Source organism: Neopelma chrysocephalum, unplaced genomic scaffold (assembly GCF_003984885.1).
Source record: "Neopelma chrysocephalum unplaced genomic scaffold, ASM398488v2 Primary Assembly neopelma1_43, whole genome shotgun sequence".
NCBI classification, from domain to species: Eukaryota; Metazoa; Chordata; class Aves; order Passeriformes; family Pipridae; genus Neopelma; species Neopelma chrysocephalum.
In genome coordinates, this window is record NW_020897702.1 from 3681254 (window position 1) to 3708662 (window position 27409).

The window sequence follows — 27409 nt, forward strand, 5'->3', positions numbered from 1 at the left end:
ATTAAAATCCCAGATTACTTGATCGAGGAGAGCATTAACGGAAATTTTACATCAGGCCAGCATGGTCATCCAATAAAGGCTGATGTGACAACCAAAAAGAAGGGCAGCACACCAATTAGTCTCAGTTCTTAAACTCACAAGCTTTCCAACACTAGTAAACGCCAGCAGAGCTTACAGTGTTTCCCCACCCGTCTGTACAAGACAGTTAATAGTCTATATATAACCCTTCCTATCTCTAATTCAGAAAGGAGACACACAGAATCTCCACATCACTGGAAGAAAGAACCAAGAGTTTTCAGAATTGTTTCCCAGACTTTTAAAATAAAGTTTGCCATCTCTACAGTCTTTGCTAAATCACTATTTTAATTATTCCAATCCTGCTGGCTTTATCCAAAGCATCAGTCTGGACAGATAGATGCAAGTCTTCCAACTACCAGGCCTCACCAGTGTGTTAACCTTAGCTGTATTATTTCTTGATGGCTGTTTGATCTTGTATTTGTTGGCTTTCATTGTTGATAAAAAACAGGGGGTTCTTATTCACTTCATAACAGGCAAACTTGTTCCTTCACAGAGCATTTCCTGGTGGTACACAGGCTTTGCTCAAAGCCACAGGCTTTCCAGCCTACAGATTACTGGCAACATGTACCACCAGCCATTATCCTTTCAGAATGGCCCTCACCACTGTGTCAGCTGCTCCAGGCCCAGATGTAGGAACCATCTCTAGCAAGCATCTTACCAATATTATCTCCCTCAGCAGTTCTTATCTTCTCTCTACTCCTCCCTGACATCATTTACAGTTCCACAGCAGGAATTCACCTCACAGATAGCAAGTCACTATCAACACGTGCCTCTGCTCTAGGCCAAGTAAGAAAAACTTTATTCCTATACTGGGATTCCAGTTCATTGAAGCCATAGCTCAACCACTGCACTGCACCATCAGACAGATTATGCCAGCAGAGTAACTTCCAAATTTGTTGCTGAGCTTTTTCTCCCTTTAGAGAGCAGCTGCAAATCTGGGCAAACAGTCAAGCTTTCCTTATTTCTATTCAAGGATAAACAATTTACAACAAAAGAGAAAAAGGAAAAAGAATGTTTGGTATCTGCTTCTATCATCTATGGCGACACTTATATTACTGGGCATGCTGTATGTCCATAATTTGCCACAATGGGATTTTCTAAACAACCTCTGAAAATATTAGATACCCAGCTTCTCATCAGACAGGGTGACAGCTGATATACAGGTGAACTGGTAATAAAGACACTGGATTTTTACCTTCAAGTCCTAGAGAAGTGTTATCCAGGATCCAAGGATTTTGGACATTCACGAAGGCAGCTTTAGTATTTTAAGCATTTCTGTATCAGGATATTTAAGCACCTAAATATTTGAAGAAGTCTATCTCCTCATTTAAAATTGGAAATGCATTATCAGGAATATTTACCATGTCAAGTAGGGACAGGAAACCTCATCAACTTACACACACATACCTTAGTTTTCGGCCAACCTATCAGCTTATTCGGAAGTTAGAAGTTGCATCTTCAGCTAGTCACTCTGATCTCAATGGATTTTTAAGCTCTGTGGTTCCTCTGAATGAGGCAAACACTATTTCAGGGGACCAAATCCTCCCCATATACATTCAGGAGGGGTCAAGTACCAACAGAGCTGAATGTTACTCAACTATGAAGCAAAGCTTTATCAGAAATTGCTGCACCACTATACCTAGAAAGGGAGTAGGGGCCAAATAATCATATTTTGCCTCTTCCACACAGGGAAACTCAGGACTCTGAATACTTTCACCTCTCCCTGCCCTTTGTAACAGCGAGGACCTGAAAGGCAGCATCTAATAAATAGAGAGGACATAGTCTTAAGCTGCACCAGAGGAGGTTTAGGTTGGACATTAGGAAGAATTTCTTTGCAGAAAGGGTAATTAGACATTGAACCAGACTACCCAGGGAAGCGGTGGAGTCACTATGCCTGAAGGCATTTAAGGAAAGCCTGGATGTGGCCCTTAGTGCCGTGGTCTAGTTGACATGGTGGTGTTCAGCCATAGGTTGGACTTGATGATGTCAGAGGTCTTTTCCAACCTAATCGATTCTGTCATTCCATAACAGATGTACTGCTGACAACTGAAATCAAGTTCTGTGTACCTGCCATACCTCCCCTCCCTATGGAATGCAGGAGGTTAAGGCCTACTTATAGCAGGGAATGGGGTCTTGAACAAACAGCTAGAGCTAAACAGTTAGGAAGAAACAGGTCATTTATGTTATAGTGGATTGTTGCACTGGGCACAGAGATAAAAGCCCTCTGAAGAGAACAAGGGATCTATAGCGTTAATATATTTAAGCTGTGCTGTTACCCCACAGCACGGCGGGGAGATACCAATAACAGTGTGACAGTCGGCTCTAGAGAGAGACTTCCCGGTGTACTAAAGCATAGGCCCCGCCACCGATACCCGCTTATCTCCCCTACTCCCACACATCCAGTCTTTCTTCCCCCACCGCCCCCGCCCGGCCCCGCCCGGCCCCGCCCCTTCCCGCCTGGCCCCGCCCCCGCGGGGCTGGCGGCGTCCGCGGTCGCCATGGGAACGGTCGCGTCACCGTGGCCGGCGCCGCCGATTGGCGGGAATTGTTCGAGAAGGCGGCCGAGGGCGGAAGCGGAAGCCGCACGTGGAGCCGGTGAGTGGCTGCCGCAGTTTCTGGAAACTTCGCCTCATTGTCATATTTAAAGCGGCGGCGGCGCTGCTGTGTTCCCTCCCCTCCCGCCCGCGCACGCTGCCGGGGCCGGCGGCCGCAGGAGTGCCGGGAGCCAGCCGGGTACAGCGGGGGCTTCCCCCTGGCGCTGGGGCCATGGCCGTGGTGGGCTTTGACCTGGGCTTCCAGAGCTGCTACATCGCCGTGGCGCGGGCCGGCGGCATCGAGACCGTAGCCAACGAGTTCAGCGACCGCTGCACGCCGTGAGTGAGGGGCGCGGGGGTGGGGGGGCGGCGGTGCCGGGCGGGCGCCGGTCCGTGCCCGGCGGAGCGCCCGCGGCGGAGGAAGGTGCTGGAAGTTTCCCGGCGGGGGGGGGGAGTTGCCCGCTCTGTGGGGCCGGCGCGTTCCCCGCGCTCGCCGCCTCCGCACGGGCCCCCGGGGGCTCCCGGGGGTAAGTGCAGGGCGGCGGGGCCGGGCGGCGACCCTCTTGTACCCCTGTGTCCCGACCCGACCCGCTATGTGCCCCTGTGCGCCCCCGCCCCGCAGCCGGGGCTGGAGCGGGTCCCTTGGGCACTGACCCAGAGATGGAGGGCAGTGTGGAGGCTGCTCGGGGCGCGCTGCGGCGGGGTGGGAACGCCGACGGCGAGTCCCCGTTGTGGCAGCCTTGGTTAAGTGGGACATGGGGGGAACATTCTCGCACGCTGCGGTCGGATGGACTCTGCCACCTGCTCCAGAGCAGCTCTCCTTTTGTCAGAGGTCGGGTATAGAAAGCCGAAAGCGGGAGTTAGCTGCAAAGTGAAAAGGAGCCGTGCACAGATGGGTAGGGTGTAGCATGGATGTGAGCTCTGAATTGTGATCTTCCCGTTTTAGCGTTTTGATAAGCGATTGTGAGAAGTCCTGGATTCAAGCCAAGGCTTTAAGATGGATAAAAGTCTTGCTGTAGTTTTTTACGGCAAGCTGGAAGAATGGCACTTCAGCAGAAAGACTTTGGTGTTTTATTTGAAGTGGTAGGAGATGTATCTGTGACAGGTCTCAGTCATGTTTGTTGTCAGTACTGAGGCTAATTAAGCCTGTTGTTCTTTCCAGATCGGTGGTTTCGTTTGGATCTAAAAACAGAGCTATTGGTGTTGCGGCTAAAAACCAGGTAGGTCATTTCCTATCGAAGTACCAATGTAAAGAGAGTTGGCTGGCTATAGTTAAAACCAAACAACTTCATTTTCCTTGTCAAGCCTTTTATTTTAGAAATGCTGCACTACGATGCCATGCTTTCTTCAGAGAAATGTAGGATGTTTTTGCTAGAATGTTACTGCTCTCTCTTTCATTAATGTAATATTTTCCCGTTGAACATGTTGCTTTTCTGACAGCTTAAGGTCATTGGGTTTCTTTTTCTAACAGCTGTATGTAGGCTTTCCTTGTGCGTGAAGGATAACATTTTAAATGTTGTATATAGTTTCTTAAAACTAGTTGTAAGGGGAGAGGTTTGGCTCAGATTCTTAAAGCTACTTAGGTAGTTTTTTACCTTTAGATTCACTGTACAGTAAATGCCTCTTGTTTTGAAGTCATTTTGGGGGGTTGTTTGTTGGGGGTTTTTTTTGATTGAGGTGCTCTGAAAGGTTGAATGTATTCTTCATTAAAGTCATATTTTCAATTTAGAAGGAGAGCTTGATTCCAACAAGTCTCAGAATAATGTAATGTAATGGTTAAATAATCCTTAGGTATTTTATGTTGTTACGTAACTGCTGCCGGTGGAGATCAAGCATGCAGCCTCCACTGGCCTGTGCATATCTCTTATAGTAATAGGACTGCAGTGGGTTTCCATGGAGAGAGCACTAAACGAGGCTTTTTTCCACTGTAATATCTCCCCTCTTAATTTTGAACAGCTGAGGTAATACAAATAGTTTACATCTTTACAAACACATGTACGCTCTCAGTTATGGCTTAACATTTGCAGTAATAAAGTAAATGTCTGTGTTTGTTTTTTCATTAAGTTTTGTTTTAACATTGCTTTTGTTTAGTTGACTGCTTCCACTGTTATAAGTCAGAAACTAGTATGATTCATCAGTGTGCAAAAATGAGTTGTTACTCAAAATGGCAAGTGATCTGAACCTATGTACTCTCAAGCATGTTTCAGTATTGTTAGATTATTCCAGTAAATGCTGTGGAAAGCATGAAGCAAGCTGAAAGTGAAGTAGATTCCATCTCTCAGAATGCACTTACAAGTGTGTATTTGCAGTGATGAACACTTGTGACTTAAGATACTTTCAAACTAGCCTGTATGATGTTACTATATTGACTTTTTCATGCTTGGTTGTCCAATTAGCAGTTGAAGGTAAACATTTTTGCCTGAAGATGATAAAAGATAATGGATCAATTATTTGTCTTGCTGTAAGTGGTCTAGTTTGGCTGATGACCTGAGATGTAAATTGTGTTTCTTTTGTAAATATAGAAGTTTCTTGACATGGACAACGGAGGGACGCATTTTTGGTGTCCTAGGGTGTAGTTCCTACTTAAATCAAGGAGTACAATGATGCTTTTCATTTGAATGAGTTTCCTAGATTAAAAAAAAAAGGCAATCAAAACAAAGCAAACCAACAAAAAATCCCACCAAAAAAAAAAGAAAAAAACCTTGAGTTTCTTCTACAATGTGATTATATGTGAGAGAGCTCAGAGGTGCTCTCTTTAATATTTGAGAATCTGCTGCTGGAACAAATTTTCAGAGAACTTCTCTTACCTTTAGGTAAGTCTGGTAGCATCAGAGATGATAACAGTATGTTAGTTAACAGACCATAATTCTCATCTTTCTTAATTGTGACTAAGCAAGAAGATATTAAAACATGCTACAGACCTAATGGCATACAATTACTCTAAAAATATTTTAAGATTGTTCTCTTAGAAAAGGCTCCCAGGTTAATTCTAAATTAGGCTATAAAAGCTACCAGAGTGTTTGTGGTTCTCTGTCCACTACATGGTAATAATTCTTGTTTCTACAGCTATACAGCTGTGAATTACATAGCATTTGAGTACTCTGAAGTTGTGGATATACAAATAAATGAAACCATGCTGGGCAACAATCTTAGATACAGGAACCTAAATACTCAAATGCATTAAAGGACTGGAATAGTTCCTGGCTTGATTTTTGGCCTGTCCTAACTCGTACTCTTACTATTAATTGCTGAGGACTGTTTGGTGATTAGAATAAACCAAGGATGATTCTCAGTAGGGAATTCAAGTGTGACATTTTTCCACACAGCTGTCTGAAAGTTACTGTTTGTTAGTAGGAGTGCAGCCTACTTTTTTTCAGGGAGCTTTTCTGTAGGAGAACTGTCCTAGTTGCATAGTTTTCTAATATAAGATGTAGTTCAAATTCTTCTGTTTCATGATGGAAAATTTTACATGCAACAAGGAACTGATGCTTTCCTTTGAGGGTAGTGAATGCTAGAAATCTTCCTTGGTATGATCAGCATTTGAGTTGTTATTATATAGTCTGTGCCTACCTAAATCTGTCCTGCAGAGAACAATATACTCTTATAATTTCTCTCCAATAGAATAGGATTAATTTTACGCTGAGATACTTGCAGTATCTCTTTTGGAGTGGTCTAGTTGTCCAGTTTCTATTGTGCTTTGCATTCCTGATAATGAATGCTTCTTTAGGTCATTTGCGTCTGTGGGGAGCTTGCATTATAGCTTAGCATATACTTCAAGCTGATGTTGTTACCTAAAGAAAGTTTTAAGTTTTTTGGTGTTATCTATGCACTTCATTGTTCTGGTGCAAGAATTTGGGTTGCTGCTAGATGAACATGGACAAGGAAATGATGTGATTTAAAGGTAGTGCAAGAGGAGGAAAAAAGTAAGTATTGAAATGCATGGGGACACTTAAGCTTGACACTTCATAACTACAGAAGCAGTTGTTTGCCTTAATGTAATGAGGTTTAAAGTGGAGGTGAGGTGGCTGGGGTTGGAGTGCCATTTTACAAACATTGCAACTACTTGTGAAGCTGGTTTCTGTCTTGAATCATTCGGATTTCATCTAAATTCTGTCACTCTGTTGCCAAGGTAGTGGCTCTGGTTGCTGGCATGATCAGCAGCAGAGTGCTCCAGTGCTGCACACAGCGGGGAGTTTCCTGGAGTGGGGGAACATCACAGGGAGCCAAGAGCTGACGGGAGCCTGCGGCTTGAGCGGCAGTGGCTGATGGTACCTAAGTGGGGCCAGGAGCAACAACAGCAGTTGCTCCCAAATATAAAATAAGCCCTTAGGGAGCAGTTGTGACCAGGGTGTGGCACAGCAGTTTGCACAGAAGGGTGCTGAAGCAGTGCCAGCTCGACCAGGGAGCAACGGTATCCACCTGGCAAAAAGCCATGGCCTCACTAAGCTCCACACCCAGCACGACTGACACAGCTGCCCAGACAGCTTAGGCGGGAACATGCTGCCACCTAGGTGCCACCTGCAGGGTGAGCCCTGCTCTTGTGCCAGTACCAGGTAGCAGCTGTAAGCACAGCTGTGGGAGTGTGTCCAGGTAGAGGAACTCTTCCACTTAGTGATAGAACTCTGGGAGGAAGTAAGTAGGTTAAGAAGTATTGGAGTGCAAAAGAGAGAGATGAAATACTGGAATTGTACCCTGCCTTCCCTGGGACAGGCCTTGGAGGCAGACAGGACACATGATAGAGACTGGACACAGTGACTTAAAGGGATGGAGGCAATGATGACAAGTTCCTGGCCAGCACAGCGGACACACCTCTGTGAATGCCCCACCTCGCCAAGTGCCCTGCACTTGGGTGTGAGGCTCTGCAAGTGGAACTGAACAATAACGAGCATGGTGGTTCATCCTGCATGGAGCTGTCACCCAGGTTAAGCCAGTCTATGTCAAAACTGCTTCCCTAAAGAAAAAAAGAGGTTGTTGGCATAGGAGACTCCCTTCTGAAGGGAACAGAAGGCCCAATATGCCAGCTGGAACCACTTCTTAGAGAAGTCTGCTGCCTCCTTGGGGTCCAAGTTCCTACCCTGGTATGGCCCTCATTATTATCCATTATTGTTTTTTCAGGTTGAAAGTGATGATCTTGCATCCAGAAGTCCAGGGGCAATCAGGAGAGACTTCAGGGCCTTGGGACAGCAGGTTAAGGGATCAGGAGCACAAGTAGTGATGTGTTCTCCTCTATCCTTCCAGTTTCAGGAAATGTGGGAAGAGACAGGAAGAGCCAGCAGACCAATACCTGACTCTGAGCCTGGTGTCAATGGCAGAGTTTGGGGTTTTTGATCATGGGTCAGTTTACATGACAGCAGGGCTGCTGACAACATATGGGGTACACCTGTCTCAGATGGGGAAAAGGATCTTTGCCCAGGAGTTAGCAAGGGTCTTTTAGAGAGCTTTAAATTAGATTTGAAAGGGGAAAGGGATGAAACCAGGTTTGCTAGAGATAGGCCTGGGGGCACCACATTGGTGTTTGAGGGACAGCGTGCTAGTGAGGTCCTTCAGTCTGCTGTCTCAGTGGAGGTAGGGGGTGGAGATCCATGTGGCAGCAATGACACAAGGGTTATTGATGTGTTGGAAACCACAGAAGCTCCTGAGAATGGTCATGTAGGAATTGGATCTTCTTCACCCCCAAAAGTGGCTGGATCAATAGCCCATCTGAAGTGCATCTACATCAATGCCTGCAGCAGGAGCAACAAAGAGGAGGAGTGGGATACTGTTGTGCAGCAGTAAAACTATGACACAGTTACCATCATGGAAACATGATGGGATGACTGGCACAGCTGGAGTGTACTCTTAGTGGGGTAAAAAAAACTGTCTGGACAGCCAGGCCCAGAGAGTGGTGGTGAATGGAGTTAAATCCAGCTAGTGGCTGGTCACTAATGGTGTGTACCCTCAGTCAGTTTGGAGGTGAGGCCAAATGGGGTGCGAGTGTTGATGTGCTTGAGGTTAGGATGGCTCTGCAGAGGGACCTGGACAGACTGGATGGAAGGGCTGAGACCAGTTGTATAAGGTCTAATAAGGCCAAGTGCTGGGTCCTGCACTTGGGTCACACTTGAGTCACAACAACCCCATGCATCACTACAGACTGGGAGAAGAATGGCTGGAAAGCTGCCTGGTGGAAAAGCACCGGGGGGTGCTGATTGACAGCAGCTGAACATGAGCCAGCAGTGTGCCCAGGTAGTCAAGAAGGCCAATGACATCCTGGCCTGTGTCAGAAATAGCATGGCAAGCAGGACCAGGGCAGTGATCATCCTCCTGGGCGCTGGAGAGGCCGCACCTCAAGTCCTGCATTGAGTTCTGGGCCTCTCAATTCAGGAAGGACATTGAAGTTCTGCAGTGTGTCCAAAGAAGGGCAAGAGAGCTGGTGAAGGGTCTGGAGCACAAGCCTGATGAGGAATAGCCTGGGGAGCTGGCGTTGTTTAGCCTGGACAAAAGGAGGGTCAGGGGAGACCTTACTGCTCTCTGCAACTACCTGAAAGGAGGTTGTAACCAGGTGGAGGCCAGCCTCTTCTCTCAAGTGACTAGCAATAGGACAGGAGCAAATGGGCTCAAATTGCACTGGGAGAGGTTTAGGTTGGATATTAGGAAAAAATTTTTCACCGAAAGGGTTGTCAAGTATTTGAACAGGCTGTCCAGAAAAGTGGTAGAGTCACCATCCCTGGAGGTATTTAAAAGGTGTGTGGATGTGGTATTTTGGGACATTGGCGGGCTTGGCTGTATTAGGTAAATGGTTGGACTCAACAATTTGAAAGGCCTTTTCCAGCATAAATAATTCTCTGATTCTAAATTAGTTGACTAAAGTATTAGGGACTATAGATCATGTCATTGCTCACTCAGTTGCATCAAAGCTTCAGAGATACTTTTATAATCCTTAATAAATAATGGTCTGCTAGTCTTTGTCTAACTCATATAGTCCTCTGTAGTAATAAGCTGATAAAAAGTATCAGGTAGTAATTACTGGTTTTAAAAGAAACAGCTGTGACAAGGGAGCAGGTGGTTGTCTGAAAACTTGACCTATGCTTGGGGGCATATGGAACAGCACTGAACATTGCAGGCTGATTAAGAGTGGATTTCTAAATACCCTATATTTCTTTACAGCAAATTACTCATGCCCACAACACTGTATCTAACTTCAAGAGATTCCATGGCCGTGCATTTAATGATCCTTTTGTTCAGAAGGAAAAAGAAAAGTTGAGCTATGATTTGGTTCCCATGAAGAACGGTGGAGTTGGAGTAAAGGTAAATTTGCAGTGTATCTTTCTGGGTGTTACAGCTAAATCTGAAATCTTTTATTTCAGCACCTAGTCATGAAAATATCGGTTTCTTTTAATTACCCTAGCGGTTTTTTTTTAGTCTTTCTGTTAAAGAAGAACTCTTGTATGAATAGACACCTTCATCTTTAAATAGTGGATGTTAACTATCAAATTAAGGCTCATTTACGAGTAATTGCTGAAATGCAAGCTTCTCTGTTGGTAAATTACACATCCAACTCAAACATACTGGCAGAAAAACTGCTAAGATTATTACAAAGTCATATGGTATTACTTCAAAGTATTAACCTTCTGTCACTCTTGTGTGAAATATGTTGCAGCAGTCTAATTATGTGGTTACAAATTCCTCATAAGGTAGTCAGAACTTTTCTTTAGAATAGTTGCTGTAAATGAGTGACGCGTATCTTTAGTGGACTGCCTGGAGTAAGTTACTTGCAAACAAGGGTTGAAAACCAGTTTGGACCACATTGCAGATTGGGCTATTGCTTACGTTTCAAGGAGTTTGCTGATACAATGTCAGCTATTCGTGAATAGGTGCAGTTAATAACATTGCATCCATTTGCAGAAGTATATAAAATTATTGCTAATGAAGCCCTGCTGGCATAACAGAGGATGTTGCTTCATTAATGAAGACCCTAGCTTGAACTGGTGCCTCAAAACTTCAACATAGATCAGTCCTAGGTAATTAATAGATCACAGAAGAGATTATACATTAGAAAGAATTCTGACTAGAATAGTAGCCAGGCTTTACGAAAGAGTAGATGCTTTTTCTTCTGCTGTTTGTGACTTGTGAGGCTAACAGATAAATTCAAAATCAAATTAATGGTTTCCTTTAATTAGTGGGTGTAGGAGTCTTTTACTCTATGAGAAAGCCTAGTATTGGGAGAACACTGCTATTTGGTATTCTATTTTTCTCAGGTTGTTTGGAGAACAAATTAGTGCTTTTTTCTATTTAACTGGTTAAAAAGTTGTAATAATTGATTCAGTAACATTCAGTTTAAACATGGGAGGATATTTAGAGAACAATTTTTCTATTAAAACCAAAATCCTTAATTTTTCCCCAAATTGTACTGAGGTGAATAAAAGGCAAGCACTGCTTTCAAGAATCAGTTGTAACATGCTCCTTCACTTCATCACTGCCATGTATTCTACTGCGCAGAAAAATGGTGATTCAATAATTTTTTTAGTAAGAGAGCAATAAATAAACTTTTTGCTGAGCTTCATCTTGAGCTATTAATTGTTTTATGTGCATAGGTGAACCGTGTTGCACAGTTCTTCCTTGCAGAGACTCTTCATGTATTCGAGCAGAAGGATAAAAATGCCAAGGGAAAATAGCCAGCAAGCAGTTCTGGGCATTTTTTTTTTGCATTTGGCAGTAGTTTGAAAATAGTTGGCTATTTTTAGATTTTGACTTAATAGTGTGTGACCATGGCTAGCGTCACTCACATTTTAAACTTGTGTTACTTTTGACCATTTCCTAGCCATTTCCTTCATCTATAGAGTTGATACAATTTGTGATCTTTTAAGAATTTGAGAATGGAATTATTTCTTCTGTAAACACTCAACTGTGAAGTTCTTTAATGAAATAAGTGTGTCATGATTGACAGAGTATTAGCCAGCAGTGTATCAAAGAACATGAAGTAATTTTTCCTTCAGTTGAAATAATGGAATTATTTTACCTATTCTATCCAGGTCATGTACATGGATGAGGAGCACATCTTCAGTGTGGAACAGATTTCAGCTATGCTATTGACTAAATTAAAGGAGACTGCAGAGAGTAACCTGAAAAAGCCAGTAACAGACTGTGTTATTTCTGTAAGTAATTGTAGTGCACAGAACATTATGTCTTTTAACTTTGGCTATTGAAGGCATTTTGTTTCTATTTGTGTAGAGTGAAAAAGAACTCTGCTAAGCACTTACAAAGAGATTAATCCTAACTAGCTTTAGAGCTTTTGACTTAAAGAAATCCCAGAGCTGCTTCCATATTCCAGACTCTGACTCACTTTGTGAACTCATTCTCTTGGAAATGTCTGAACATTTGGACCCAGAATGTTTCTGGGATCCAGGTATATACCCTTTTACTACAGCTTGTTTCCATGACTAAGCATCCTAATCACTCATTAAAGTAAATACTTATGCTTGTGTTTTTTCCTTAAATTCAAAATAATTTGATAACAACTTTGATAAACAATTTGTTAACCAAAGTTTGCCTTCTGGCAGCTGGAAACCTTAGTTTCTGTCCTGTTTATGTTCATCCTTTCAGCAAGTTTTGGGTTTTGTTTGTTTTTTTTTTTTTTTTTATTTTATGACTGCTAAGAAAATGGCCTCAGATCAATAACATTGCAAAACCCTGAATATGAAATGACACCTGGCTCTGTTCTCAATGACTCTTGGAACAAGTCTGTCTTGTGTTGCATCTAGGGATATTTAGATCTCTTGTTATTAGAAGTGTTTATTCTCCGTCAATCTGGTCAATACCTGGAAAGTTAGTTTTTCATGTGTCCCTGGGCACATCGGAAGTTGCTGTCCAATGCCAATGCTAGAGAAACGTAAAAAATTTTCAACCACATATTCCTTCAGAATTTCTTACCACTTCCTGCTTAAAGTAATTTTAACCAAAATAGATTCTCTGTACTCGTTATGCCTTATTTTTTTTCATCTCTCACACCTGTAATATTGCTGTATATTTTTTTACCTTCCTCTTTGCTTTTTTGGACAGGGGTACAGCTGCTAATTCTGATTAAGGTATTCCGTGTCTGTCTCCATAATACCCAATTTCACATATTGGCCCAGTACTTAAGGTTCTTAGCATTTGTATACGAATACCTCACTTGTTTCTTTCTAGTGTGTGCTCACTGATGCTTGTTTAATTCCATCTTTGATTGAATAGAATAGTTGAAGTCTCAATTCAGTATGGTAGTTGCATTTTAGAGACTTGCAGTGAGCAAGTGTCTTCCTCAAAGAGAAGGAATAGATACAATTTTAAAATTAACGTTTTCAAATAAGCATTGTAATGTCTCATTTTCTGGAAATAAATTCCTATTCTCACCTGCTCTTTTCAGGTTCCATCATTTTTCACAGATGCTGAAAGAAGGTCCCTTCTAGATGCAGCTCAGATTGTTGGCTTAAATTGTCTTAGATTAATGAATGACATGACAGCAGGTAAGTAGGGTAAATGAGCAGTTTCTGTAAATGACAGGTGGGATAGAGAGTGCATTTGGTTACTCCAAGAAAAAGGGCTGACTTGAAAATTTAAACATGAGACAAAAACATTTGAAAAACTTTTTGCTCTTTTCTTAGGTTAATGTCTTCTGTGTGAAAGGGTAGACAAGATCAAGCTTCAGTGATAGTTTTCTCCCTGAGCACTTATTTAGGTGTCACTGCACATGCCTGGAGTACTTGTTCATTTAGTTTACTGCCCAGATCCACAGCTGCAGGATTTAGGCACTCTGAAAGGAAGTTCCTTAATTAAGCATTAACACCTTATGACTTCCAAGGCTTTTTTCAGTATAATTGTGGTTTTAAGACACGCACATGCAGCTCTGCTGACCACTTATACAACTCAGACAAAACCTTCCTGCCTGGGAGATACTGATTGTAAATACAAAACTTGGTTTGGATTTTGTTAAAATGTTATATGCTTTTGATTACTAAGAAAAGAAAAAAAAAAGAAAAACCAAAAAAACCCCCCAAACACTTAGAGAGCATATACATGACTGAGGGAGAATGTTCTGCTTCTCAGATCCTGCAACTTAATGGAATAAAGCTTCCATGAAGGTAAAACCTTGCATAGGTGTATGTCTGGATTTGTCTTGATGCTTTTGATCCTATAGCTTAATGTTCACAGGGATGTGATTGGAAACTCACTAGAGATTGCATGGATAATATCTGACACTTCTTTTGCAGTGGCTCTAAATTATGGAATTTATAAACAAGACCTTCCAGCTCTTGAGGAGAAGCCACGGATAGTTGTGTTTGTTGATATGGGACATTCTGCATTTCAAGTATCAGCCTGTGCATTCAACAAGAGCAAACTGAAGGTAGTAAGATTAAATGAAAATAAAAGGGTTTATGTGATATTAGAATTAAATAGCCTGCAAATCTGTCTTGTTCTTTAAATTCTGAAATAAGTGCATGGAAAGTGTCAACAAGTCAAAAGATGAAGGTTTGCATCAGTGTCCTTCATTTCATTAGGGTGGTTTCAAATTGTAAATTCAAGTTGTAAATTCCTTGCAGTACACAAATGTAAGATACATAATACAACTGCTATCATTTAGTTTGTTTTATCTAAATGAATGTGTGTATGGATTAAAATTTTGAATAATTAGGATTGTCACCTAGTTACTTAGTCTTACTCCCACTGTAAAAGTGAAGAGCAATTTTTGGCTGATGTGGTTGAATGAAGTACTTAAAGCCTGTGCCTTGGAAGATAGGCTGACCTGTCCCCAACAGTTTTTTGAAGCAAAGGCTTACTTATATTGGAAGATTGCTATTCCTTTTGATTTTACTGAGTGTAAGACTAAATAATTATGTTCTTTCAAACCAGGTACTTGGCACAGCATTTGACCCTTTCCTAGGCGGGAGGAACTTTGATGGAAAGCTAGTAGATTACTTCTGTGCAGAAATAAAATCAAAGTACAAACTAGATCCAAAATCCAAAGTTCGAGCTCTTCTTCGTCTGTATCAGGAGTGTGAGAAACTGAAGAAACTGATGAGTTCAAATAGCACAGACATTCCCCTAAATATTGAGTGTTTCATGAATGATACTGATGTCTCTGGAAAAATGAACAGGTGAGTTCTGTACAAGACGGGCATTTGCTTTGGTGGCCATGTTTTTTAAACAAGTGTTTCTTTCCATGTTAGAAAGAAATTTACTGTGCTAAAATTAAGCGTAAGTGCTGAATACCTGTGGTATTTTCATAATGCTACAATAGCTAAGGCTGTGAAATGGAATGTTCAGCTACCTGATTAAGGTTTCAGTGCAATAATGCATGCATAAGAAGCTTGGATTCTTTTTGTAGAATAACATGTTTTTAAAACCATGGATTGGTGCGTGCAGACTGGGGCAGTTGGCTGCATTTTTAGGCCTTCTGCATATTTTAGGTAACCGAAATCCCATGCTGATCTTAAGATAGCAATAATTGCAGCTTTGTTCCTTTTTTCTGTTCTAACTGTACTGTGGATATTGGTTTGAGGAATAGAGGACAGAAACAGTGCTTATGAGGAATGACTTGATTATGGTCTGAGTGTAAATGAAATCTGCATCTGTCTGTCTCTTGCACATGCTCACAAGGCATGACTTCATTTATTAGTTCTGCAACTACTGCCTAGAGTGGTGAGGTTTGTTCTTTTTAGTTCCCACCAGTATTTAGGCAATGGTTTTGTTGTAAAGGAAATATCAGTGTTTTCTGATTTCTTATCTGTAATCTCTGCTAAAAGGCAAATATATAGCAGCTGCCTAAATGATACCTTTATCTTAAATAACTACATTGATAGTGGCTTAGGAAAATCTGTAAGCAGCTATCTGTATACCACCTTGTCTACAGTTGCCACTTCAGCCTCCTCGCAGGGGTTCAGCTTTAAATATCTTCACGGTGTGGTCAACAAACTTAGTCTGCATCAGTTTGGAAACAAGAATACCAGGAAATGTAGTGGTGGGACAAGCATTCTTTAGTTAATTCTATAGTTTTTTCCTTAGGTCACAATTTGAAGAATTGTGTGCTGACCTGCTGCAAAGGATAGAGGTGCCTCTGGTTTCATTAATGGAACAAGCACAACTGAAAGTGGAAGATGTAACTGCTGTGGAGATTGTGGGAGGAGCAACCCGCATTCCTGCTGTCAAAGAGAGGATTGCTAAATTCTTTGGCAAGGATGTCAGTACAACACTAAATGCAGATGAAGCCATAGCTAGGGGCTGTGCTCTGCAGGTATAGTACTGGCAACACTTGATGAACTTAAGTTATATTTCTTGAGATTGCTTCTGTAAAGAATTAACCAAGCAGTTATGAAAAATGGTGGAAGTGGTCCATTTTAAATTATGCAAGGGAACATACATGTTTGCTAGGTCTTTTTATGGGACTGTGCCATTTAAAAAGTCCAGACTATTCCTCTTGTGCAGTACTGTATTGAAAGTCCTGATGCTGGGTGTATTCTGTAAGCAGTCCACTCTGCTCTTCAAAAGAACAGGATCTAGGGATCTTTAATACAAAAAATTAAGTTGATGTCAAGCTGAAAGATATTTTTAATCAACAAGGTATGAGAAGTATCTATGGAGATCCCAAACTACTGCAAGTTGGAATTTTCTAATATCCAACTTTCCATCAGTGTGAAACAGACTTTTATTCTGTCTCCCTCCCATTTTTACAATTTCCAACTTGTGAACTACATTTTACAAGCAAACCACTCGTGTTCTTTCTTTTCTCCTATAACCTATCGTCTTATTTCACTCTTTTTTTTGTTTCCTTACTCCATCTCTCTAACTGCATTCCATTACTAGCAATCAGTTGTGTTCAGGGAAGGGAGAAGGATCCTTAAGATAAACACCACTTCTTTTAGGCCTAAGCAATGCAGCATTTCCATTCTTTACAGTCCTGGCATTTGCTTAGACTGTTGCCTTTGTTTACAAGCTACAGTAAGAATGAGGCCAAAGGGCCTGCTAACACAGTATAAACACACTTTCGTAGGAGATTGCTGTCTCTTATCATACTGCATTGAAATCAAGCAGTTTGCATAGTTTTGCTTTAGCAAAGTCAACATAGTTCTCTTGCTTGTCTTGGCTACTGGAGTAGAACAGTTAACTAACTTCATTTCTTTTTTTTTTTAGTGTGCCATTCTTTCTCCAGCTTTTAAAGTGAGAGAATTCTCTGTGACAGATGCTACGCCTTTTCCAATATCTCTGTTGTGGAACACTGAAGCAGAGGACACTGAAGGGTGGGTAGCTCAGACTACAGTTCTGTGAAGCTTTTGACCTTTATAACTCAAGGATAATGTCCTTGCTTGCATTTAAATTAGGATCTTGACATTCTGATGCAGAAAACCCATAGACTACGTACCAGAGATGGTTGACAGTAGAGATTGTATAGACATTTTATTAATTAATTTATTTATTTATTTTATTTCCATCTTAGTGGAAATTTTAACTATAGTTCCTCATATGTTAAAATATAAAGATTTTAAAAAAAAACTGTGAGTAAATGGGGTACCAATTAATATGTTGTCTTGCATTGCCCTTATCTGGTTGTCAGGTTTTAGAATACGAAATTAACCAGAAAAATGTCTGGATCGTGATCCCACTTTTTTCCCTGGCTTTCTATTTTTATGTAAGGTGTTCCCAACACCTGTCTGAGTTTCTTGGTTTAGTAATAATGTTATGCACTGTAAATATTGTGAGCTTATGTGGATGCTATTTATCTGATTGAAGCAAGAATTTAACTCCTAGCAAGAATATAACTTCTGTAAGAGAAATTTCTTGCAGTTGCAGTGTCTTACTGATTTCTCTGCTATTAACTGTGCCATGCCTGTGGCAAATGCAGTTGCTGTCTAGGATGTAAAGAGCTCCAAGTTCAATTTTTGGAAAGCTTGTAGTTCTAGAGGGACCTGTTCTTACTTTACTCATGCTCCTTGTAATTCAGCCTTTTCTTTTTATGTCTGTTTTTTGTGGAGATGCAGAACCCAATTGTTTTGTCACATACTTCTGAGAGCAGCCTGTGGGTTCACATTCTAGGTAAAGCTCTCACTTTCTCACATTTAGGTTACTAGATGAGATCTTCTGCAGTTAGGAGACAAAACTTAGTTGGAAATTAGACTGGCATAATAGTGGACAGACCTTAGAGAAACAAAGTGAAGTAATGCTGCTTGTCTTTCTGTCATATCAAGGAATGAATAATAATCTGGTGTCAGGGTTCTCTACTGAGCCATGGAAAGTAAGTGAATAAGGAATTAACAGGGCTATAATTAGCTCTTTGAGACTGAGGAAGGGTGCAAATTACAATTAAAATTATGCTTTTCCAAGCTCAAAATAATGTCTTAGCAGGAAACCAGTTTTGGAGATCTACTGATAATCTATCACTGTATTGTTACCTACATCTAAACTTATTTGCCTCTGAGGTGGAAAGTTAGTGAAATAGGACAATTTCCCATCACAGCTGAGAACAGTAGTCTTTTTCCTTTGTAGTACAGTAATGAAGTATTTCTATTGAAATTGTTCTGAAGGCCATACATGTCAAAACATGGTGATCTTCCTCTGAAGAGTTCTGACCCTATGTTAAAGCCTTTCAGCTTAAATACTCTGCTAAAAATGATACTTGTCCCTTAATTACAGAGTTCACGAGGTCTTCAGCAGAAATCATGCAGCACCTTTCTCTAAGGTTCTTACGTTCTATAGGAAAGGTCCATTTGAATTAGAAGCTTTTTATTCTGATCCTAATGGAGTACCATATCCTGAGTCAAAAATTGGTAAGTATCGTCCTGGAAATGGTGTTATCTCTCATTGTTTGATCTTAAATTAGTTCTTTAACTGTGGTGTGTTACAGTATGGTTTTATGACAAAGAAATGATGAAAAACAATAAATGAATGCCTAGGACTAGAATGGGGTTATCACTGCAAAAGATAATTTTTAAAACTTTTTTAATCTTCTTTTTTGCTTATCACTAAAGCAAGCTAGGACTAATCACAAAAAATCTGCATATAAAAAAAGCATGTCTTCAATAACTAGTTATTGGTTTTTCCTATACCTTCTCAGCTTGACATAATGCTGAATAATTTTTTGTCAAGGCAGTCTAAAATAGCAGCAACTGCAAAACTACAGTATTGATTTGTCTATGTAACATTTCTAAGCAGCTCTTTCATACTCTTTGACAAATTGCAACACTTGACAGTGTTGACACTTACAAAGAGTTTACAATGTGGTTAGAAAAAGATTGTGATGGTAAAGACAGGCCAATTAAATAATTGCTCGAGTTCCAAACGTACAATTAAATGTTGTATGTTTGCTTACCATATGTTTTGTAAACCAACACAAGGGAGAGAGACTTTTTGCAAGAGTAAGTAGTGACAGGACAACTATCCCCTGCAAGAGGGCAGGTTTAGATCAGGTGTTAGGAAAAAATTCTTCACTATGAGGGTGATGAAGCACTGGAACAGATTTCCCAGAGAAGTTGTGGATGCCTCATCTCTCTAGATGTTAAAGACATGGTTGGATTGGTGCCCTGAACAACCTGGTTTAGTGGAAGATGTCCCTGCCCATGGCAGAGGAGGTTGGAACTAGATGATCTTTCATGGTCCCTTCCAACTGAGGCTGTTCTATGCTTCTATGACAATATTTTGAAGTTACAGAAACAGCAGACTTCCTTTTGTGTTAACTCTTACCATTAAGACTGATGGTGGGATTTGTGAGTGTTCAATTTATATGGCTTTAACAAGCAAAAAGCTGTTTAACTGCTGTTCTGTGAACTCATAAGATTGGAACTGAGGATCGCACTGGTTTCAGCTCACTTGCTGATTAATTCTTTACTCAGAACAGAATTACTAGTAGTACTAATGGGTGAGTTAATAGTTCCGATGAGACTACCAAAAGGGAGGACAGGTCACACATCTCCAATATTATTGGATTTACAAGACTGAGAATTGTATTCCCTAGCCTGTAAAATAAGCAGGTAAAAGCTTGTATGCTGTTGTTTAGGTCTGTTGCTGAAGGAATGGTGTGTTCAAACCTGTGTATATCTGGCCTGTGATGAAATCAGGGAACTTGTACTTTGCAGCTAAACAAGCATTGTAGTCTCTAGGTCACTCTTTTGGCAATATGTGTATAACCATATAGTTGGCAGAAAACTGTCTGCTGTTAATGTCAAGGGTGTCTGATTCTTTATTTAGTGTTAAACTACTTGTCTGTCTTCTAGTTTGACAACACTTGTTTGAAGTATTAGAGTAGTTACAGAACAATTAGATTCTGCCTTGGGTTAAAAGGTTGTGGTAGACTTGCGTGGATGTTAGCAGCTTAAAAGAGTGCTTCTAGAAATACTGTTTCTGTGTTGGGCAGTAACTTGTGTTAAAAAAATACTGCTTAACATTGGTGTTAAACTAAGTCCTTGTGTAGTTTTCTTTCAGCCCACTAGTAACACAGAACCAATTTTATATTTATTCTGAATTAGTAGTGTCAGGAGAACTTATACTAGCTCATGAAAATAATCATACTCCCTTTTTGGAGTTGGCTGAAAAGCAGCGTACATTGGTTTTGGTCGGGTTTGGTTTTTGGTGGGGTTTTTGTGTTTTGGTTTTTTTTCCTGGTAGTATTTATTTCAGTTTGGGGACCATGAGATTAGCACAGAGGCTTCATCAAATATTTAGAAAATGTGTTGTCTGTGAAAAAGGAAGATATTTTCCTGACTCTGGAGTATTACCTATTTAATTCCACTGTGTGAGTATTGATTCTTTTGGTTTTAGGTAGGTATGTTATCCAGAATGTGGCAGCCCAGAAAGATGGAGAGAAGTCTAAAGTCAAAGTAAAAGTCCGTGTCAATACTCACGGCATTTTCAGTGTGTCCACTGCATCTATGGTAGAACCAGTTAAAAGTGAAGAGTATGAAGATGTCAGTGTTGAGACTGAAGTGGAGTCTCAGGACCAGAGGCCTATTGACAACTTAAGTGATGTAAGTTGACTTTTCTTGTGTGTGAATGTCCTTACTGAGCCAAGTGTGTTTTGCTGTTACATACTCTATAAGAAAAATACTACTAAGGAAGTGAAAGAAGATTAGTTTTAAGATGTGCATAGCTGTCAGGAAATGTCTTTATAAGAACAGGAGACAATGTATGCTATCTTGAAAGTGTGTGGATTTCAAAATCAGTTTTTGGGCAAAGTGCCAAATAGCAACAGGTGGGTTGCTTAAGGGTGGGATTACTTACAACTGCCATAGTTATCCAACTGTTCCAAACAGGAAAACTTGATTTGGATTGTTAATCATCTGTGCTCTTTGTGTTAAAAGGATTTGTATGTAATCCTTCATATTAGTAAAGTGTTTTGAAACTTTCTGTGGAAGGGAAAGCTGGATTGTTTTCTACAGCATTGAAGGAGAGGGGAACGCTGGGGAATAATGCACATTGCTGTAGTTTACTTGATGTTTTAAGTTTCCTGAGGGGGAAAAAACTTAAAAGCTATGATTCAAATTAAAAGCCACTTTTTGTAAGAGGAAGTGGTAGCACGTGTACACACGCACACAAGTACCATGCTGCAAGCTTGGCACTGGTAGCATTTTCATAAAGTCCTTCTGAACTTGCACCTAGTCTGTATCTCCATTAGTTGAAGCATGTGTGTTTCTACGTGTGCACAGAATGCTTTGTAGGGCACTTTGGACAGTACGTGCATCAGAAGAGAAGTGCCCTATAGTTAAATGCAAGTGCACATGCCTTCTACATCCTTTGTGCCTGGGCTTTCATTTCAGAAAAATATCCAGCAAGAGAACAGTGAGGCTGGAACACAGTCCCAGGTACAAACTGATGGTCAACAAACGTCACAGTCTCCCCCTTCATCAGAACCTCCCTCTGAAGAAAACAAAATCCCAGATGTCAAGAAAGTGAGTGACCCTTTAACTCTGTTGAAAATGTTATGCTCTATAATGGTGGCTTTTAAAATGGTAACATGTTCCAGGAAAAACTAAGGAACTTGGTGCTCAGAACCTTTTTCGTGTCTTTATTACTGTGAAAAGTAATGTCTGTATCTTGTGATAATTTTTGTACAGTGTTTGCAAAAGGATTCTTGCAAGAAATATCTCTCTACCACTTCCCTGTCTTCCCGCAGTGTTGTACAGCTACTTTATTTGGGTTGCAGAATTTCCATTTGTTTAACAGCTGTTAGAGGCCAAGCTTATTAGGCCTACTGAGAAAAGTTGGAATCAGGGATTCATACACCTAAAAGGAAATAATCTATGTGAAAAACGTGTCTGCGTGTTATTGCTAATGGTTTGTGGTTTTTCATCTGTACAAGATGAAAAATGTTTTGGATTAAAATCTTAGCCAATGTCGGCATCATCAAAGTGCTAAGCTACAGATAGACACTTCTGAAAAACCTGTGAACACATGATATCAAACATCTGAGAAACATCCTTCCTTTAGCTCAGTACTTACTGTCTGTAAGGAGACTAGCATAGGAGCTGGAATTCCCGAAAGGAAAGGACCTCATAAGTATATTTTGAAGATTTTGAAAGAACACAGAAAAACCTTTGTGTGTTCTTCCTCTGAAAGTTTCTGTCATCATAGTGCTACTTCATTAGAAGGAAGTCAGGAAAATTATCTTATTTTTCTTCTTTCCAACTCAGACAAATGAGAAGAAAAGTGATCAGCCCCCAGAAGCTAAAAAACCCAAGATAAAAGTGAAGAATGTGGAACTGCCCATTGAAGCTAACTTGGTTTGGCAGTTAGGAAAAGATCTCCTCAATATGTATATTGAAACAGAGGTGAGTTAGAGTGTGGTTTGGACTGCTTTCTTGTGTGCAGTTATGAATCATTTGTCTGCTTTTCCAGGCAACCTCTGTTCTTTTACTGTAACCCTGGAGTGTGAACTTGGTTTACAGTGAGCTAATATAGTCTGACTTGTTACACACCACTTACAAATGTTTGTCAGAAAGATTGAAGTGTGTTTATAACAATTAGTATCAGAGCAGTGATCCATGAATGAGGTCACAGATAGGTATGAACTGCTGTTAAAATTTCTTCAGATGAGTCTACTGCATAGCAATGAGAATTCCAGCAGTTAGGTGAGCTAAGGCCTCTGGGAGATTTTTACAAGAGCTGTGCTTTATGGAATGCTGTTTGAACACTGGTATTTTTTAATTAAAATATTTTTGTGGTCATACAGGGAAAAATGATTATGCAAGATAAACTGGAGAAAGAAAGAAATGATGCAAAGAACGCAGTGGAGGAATATGTATATGAGTTCAGGGACAAGCTGTCTGGACCATATGAAAAGTTTGTTTGTGAAAAGGTAGGTTATGGTTTCAGGAACTTCCCTTAAAATACTAATACCAAATATGTTTTGTATACCTTGGTCAAGCATACTCAAAGCCACCCTATAAATAGCTGCAAAACCAGAACTTGTTTGAATGATGGCAGCGACTGATCCAGAATCAGGTTTAGGCTTAGCAAATACATAACCCTGAAAATAAATTTTACCACAAATGGAGTAATGTTTTCAAATAACGTTGGTGACTAGAGGGGGAAGCTGTGTTGCTGGATGCGTAACCAAAACCATGAATTAGAGCCACACCCCAAGCATTGGCCCAATGAAGGACAAAAAACTATAAATGATACCTGTGTTGTAGATTGTGTTTCTCAGTTCAGAAGCTGGTGTGGTTTAAGTGACCCAATTAGGCAAAAGATGCAGTAGAAATGTAATTTTTATATCATAGGCTAAGAATTAATGTGTATATTTATCAGTGTCCAGCTACTGCAAGACAAACATAGTTGATTGGTGCCTATTTTGATGTTTGTGTTGAATTATATTGACACATAGGATCTGCAGGGATTCTCTGCACTCCTAACAGAGACAGAAGGCTGGCTGTATGAAGAAGGTGAGGATGAAGCAAAGCAAGTGTACATAGAAAAATTAGAGGATTTAAAGGTAGGTCTGTTAATATGCCCAAAACGCAAAATTTCCAAAATACTGCACAAAACAACATTAAGGAATATTAATGAATCACATAATCACCCAGGAACTGCTTTTTCTAGAAATTAGGTACTCCAATTGAAATGCGCTATCAAGAAGCAGAGGAACGACCAAAGCTATTAGAAGAACTGGGACACAGGCTCCGGTATTATGCTACAATAGCTGGGGAATTCAGGAATAAAGTAAGTGGCCTTGGGGTACTTTTTTTTTTTTACCACAGTGTTTCAGTGAGGCTCATTGGCTGGAAAGGCTTCAAATTCACTCTCAGATGAGCTGCAACCTATTTTATATAGGTCACAAATTTAACATCACAATTGTTTCCCAGTACTCACAAAATCTCACACAGTGTCATTTTCACTTGCTTGATACTTCTGGAAGTTTTAAGGCTAAAGAGGACATTTTATAAAGAGTGAGGGTTAGACTTATGGTCAGATTCTTGACCTTTTAAAAGCTAATCTGACTCTTCTTAGAAACACATTTCCAGTTCTCTTAGGAATGAGAATTATTGTATGGGGACAAGCATTAGTGTAAAAGCTACTAGTGGATAAAATAAAAGATCCAGTTTCATAATATGTGGATGTTTGGGGGTTGTTTTTTTGTTTATTGTTTTCTTCTCAATGGTACTTGTAAATTACTTTCTTGATAAGCATTCCTGCCTGAAAATTTGCTCCTTGGGTTTCTACTTGAAAAATTTGAATAGGGCAGCTCACAACACTCATTGAGAGTTGTGTCTCAATGCAACTCTCAGTTGCAAACAATTATGTCCTCATAGCTACAGATTATGAAGTTGTCATTAGGTGAAATAGTAGTGTTGCACAGTCCTTAAATAAGTAGCATAATTGAAAAGAGTATATTTAAAACTCTGTTTTATTTAAGAATTCTAAATATGGATTCATAGGTTGTGTTGCTTGGTAGGTCCTTCTGATATCAATTAATTGTGTAGCTGTGGCATTGTAGGGAATGCTGAAGTTGAAAACTTCGATCCTTTCTGCTTACATCAGAATCACACTGTCTAAAGTACCTTGGGCCCAGTTGGAACCTCTAGGAGAGGAGGGGATGTTTTTTGTTACCAGCCTTTCTAAGAACGTTAAATTCTATTGCATGACCTGTTTGTGAAGCTTCTATGCCCCCTGTGAACTGCAATTCTTGTTTATTGGGCAAAGGAAGCCTTATATTAATGTGCTGTATTTCTTGTTGTCCCTTGCTGTAACAGATCTTGCTTGTGGCTAACATCTATTTATTTTGACCATCAGTAAAGATTTATAAGTTGTAAATAAGAGATAGCCTTGTTGACATAACTTGATGATATTATTAACTAATATAAAATGTCTGTATTTGGGCAGGATGAGAAATACATCCATATTGATGAAATGGAAATGATGAAAGTAGAGAAATGTGTTAGTGAAGTGGTAGAGTGGATGAATAATGCTGTGAGTGCACAGGCTAAGAAGAGCTTAGATCAGGATCCAGCTGTGCATTCAAGTGAAATTAAGGCAAAACTACAGGTAAGTACTGTAATAAACTATCATTAGAGGTTGGTGCTAAATCCCCTTTGTCTCCCCCAGTTTCATCTTACTGCTCTAGTGTTCTTAATAGGTAGAAAGTATAGAGGTAAGGAGATTCAGCAGAAAGCAGAGGAGCTCCAGTATACTGTATACAATGCTGTGGAGTTAACTGATATTTTATGTTTTTCAGTCACCTTAAAAAATCATGTTTTTCAGTGTTTTACTGGTAGTCAAAACCAGACTTTAAAAAACTCATGTGAAATCCAAAATATGAAGTTGAACTTTGCCCACGGAACATCAGTTAATTTATTTCAGGGTACAATAAGTATTTGTCAGTTTGGACTCAGGGGAAACAAATATAGAAGCAAGTTTGATACAGTCTTTTGGGTACAGGACTATTCACACTAGTGAAGCTGGTGGCTCCTTAGTATATATTCTGACCACTTTTCCATTTCTTTTAGGAGTTAAACAATGTCTGTGAGCCTGTTGTGACACAACCAAAACCAAAAGTTGACTCTCCTAAGGAAGAAAACCCATTAAATGAACGGAGTGATTATAAAACTGAAGACATGGGTGAAGACGACAAAAATTCGGAAATGCCTCAGCAAAATGGCGAATGTCATCCAAGTGATCAAAACACCATTAACATGGACCTGGACTAAACCACTGCACTTGCAGCAAGTTATTTCATCCCATGACAGAAGATGTTTTGGCTCTCATATGTGATGGGGGTGGGAATGCATTGTTTTGGAAACTATTTATATTTTTTTCTTAAGACTTCTCTGGGATATGTTGTATTACAGGAGGAAGAATAGTAATAGTGTTGGTCATGACTATCCTAAAAGGAAAATTGCCTTGGTAACTTCCAGATTCCTGTGGAATTGTGAGTTCATACTAAGCTTCTGTGCAGTATTTAATCATTTGCATCACTAAAGATGAAAAGAAGCCCTTATTCTGAAATGTACTGCTCCTTCAAAAGGTTGTAATCAAAACACTTGTAGGCATTTGTAGATGCCAAGGTAGTTTTCTTTTGTCTGGACATCTAATTGGGTATGTCAGAAAAAGCCACTGTCTGTCCCGTTTATAAGGACTTTCCAGAAGAAATCCTTCTGTCCTAAGGTTTTTGATTGTTGCAGTCTAAAGTATGTATCAGGTAATAAGATGGTGAAATGTGTTAGTAGCATGCAGAAACGCTTATGTTTCATCTCTTGCTGAACAATACATTTTTCATGTGGGGTACATAAAATGAAGGAAGCGCTAATTCTGTTAGTGTTATTGTGAAGCTTTTTAATGAGCTTTGAAATAAAGTTCGTTTTACTGGTATCTCCTGGCCTCTTGTTTTTAACTGTTTTCAGTACTTCTGCTGTGTTGCCTTTGTCATGGTTTGACAGGCCATTTCTTTGTGTTCCTGTGCACAAGTCATAAAAAGGCTTAAAACTCTCACACTTTGCACAGAACAGTTGTGTGCCAAGAGTCTTTGCCCCAAGGGCTGTACATACCTGAAAGAATCTATTACTGCTACAGCAGTATTTTGTCTGGAACAACAAAACCAGAAGGAGATAAGAGCAACTCGTGCCACTGAAACTATTGAAGAGGAAGAACAGGTGAGAGGGACTGGTGCTTTCTAGGGCCAGCTAATCCTACTCAAGGCAAGTGTTTTACTTCTAGTTGGTACTTCTAGCATCACCCTAGGTTTTCTCACAGCCAGGGGCAGGAGCAATGCTACAGTCTGTGCAGCTTCCCACAGTAGTGCCCAATTTTCTGCATTGACTGGATTATCAAAATGCAGTTTATCTGCAGCTGGATTATCAAAATGCAGATCCCTGTTACTGACTGCTTTGAGCTGCCTGTTCTTCACTTCTGCTGATCCATTAGACAACTGCATGGAGTTGGCAACAATGGGAATATTTTGATTGTTCCCTTTCCTTTTCCTAGAGCTAAGAGATAGAAAGTCAGACCAAACTTCAAAACTCTGTTTTAAGTGTGGAAAAGTACTTCTGTGTTGGTACCAGTAGAGTGGTATCATCAAGGGTTAAGTTTTATTAACAGACTACTTCTTGCTTAGAATATTGCTGAAATGAAAATTATGGTTCTAGCACCATAAAAGATATGGACTTACATTGCAAAATTGGTAGGATGCCATAGCAGGAAGCTTAGCTGAATCAGAGGAGAATTTTGTAGAGACATTTGAAGTAGAATTCTATCAGAACAACTAGTTCTGAATCTACAAAAAGCAGCTTTTCTGACCCTGATGGATTGCCATGTATTTAATTGCCTCTATAGAAGGTACTGCTCTAATTTTCTCTAATGAACCTTCATAA

At 40.2% G+C, this 27409-nt stretch overlaps 1 protein-coding gene across 2 annotated transcripts; it reads left to right on the forward strand.

Annotated features, from left to right (window-relative positions):
• The first annotated feature begins 2751 nt into the window (after nucleotides 1-2751).
• Nucleotides 2752-26411, forward strand: HSPH1 (heat shock protein family H (Hsp110) member 1). Of its 2 annotated transcripts, XM_027677785.1 has the most exons (18): nucleotides 2752-2951; nucleotides 3775-3832; nucleotides 9756-9896; nucleotides 11621-11743; nucleotides 12991-13090; nucleotides 13835-13968; nucleotides 14475-14719; nucleotides 15627-15855; nucleotides 16752-16858; nucleotides 18249-18382; nucleotides 20370-20575; nucleotides 21365-21496; nucleotides 22238-22375; nucleotides 22777-22902; nucleotides 23431-23538; nucleotides 23646-23765; nucleotides 24927-25088; nucleotides 25550-26411. In XM_027677785.1, exons 1-18 carry the CDS (start codon nucleotides 2845-2847, stop codon nucleotides 25748-25750), a joined length of 2571 nt encoding a protein of 856 aa, XP_027533586.1. In that variant the 5' UTR covers nucleotides 2752-2844; the 3' UTR covers nucleotides 25751-26411. The 2 variants fall into 2 exon arrangements, with proteins under 2 accessions (XP_027533586.1, XP_027533587.1); XM_027677786.1 differs by lacking the exon at nucleotides 21365-21496 and having other exon boundaries at nucleotides 2779-2951.
• The last annotated feature ends 998 nt before the right edge of the window (nucleotides 26412-27409 follow it).

Excerpts from the sequence above, each read along its gene's own strand:
- HSPH1 (XM_027677785.1), top strand. The coding sequence starts at position 2,845 with ATGGCCGTGGTGGGCTTTGACCTGGGCTTCCAGAGCTGCTACATCGCC. Across the intron at positions 2,952-3,774 it reads TTCAGCGACCGCTGCACGCC|ATCGGTGGTTTCGTTTGGAT; the intron begins GTGAGTGAGGGG and ends TGTTCTTTCCAG. Across the intron at positions 21,497-22,237 it reads AAATCCCAGATGTCAAGAAA|ACAAATGAGAAGAAAAGTGA; the intron begins GTGAGTGACCCT and ends TTTCCAACTCAG.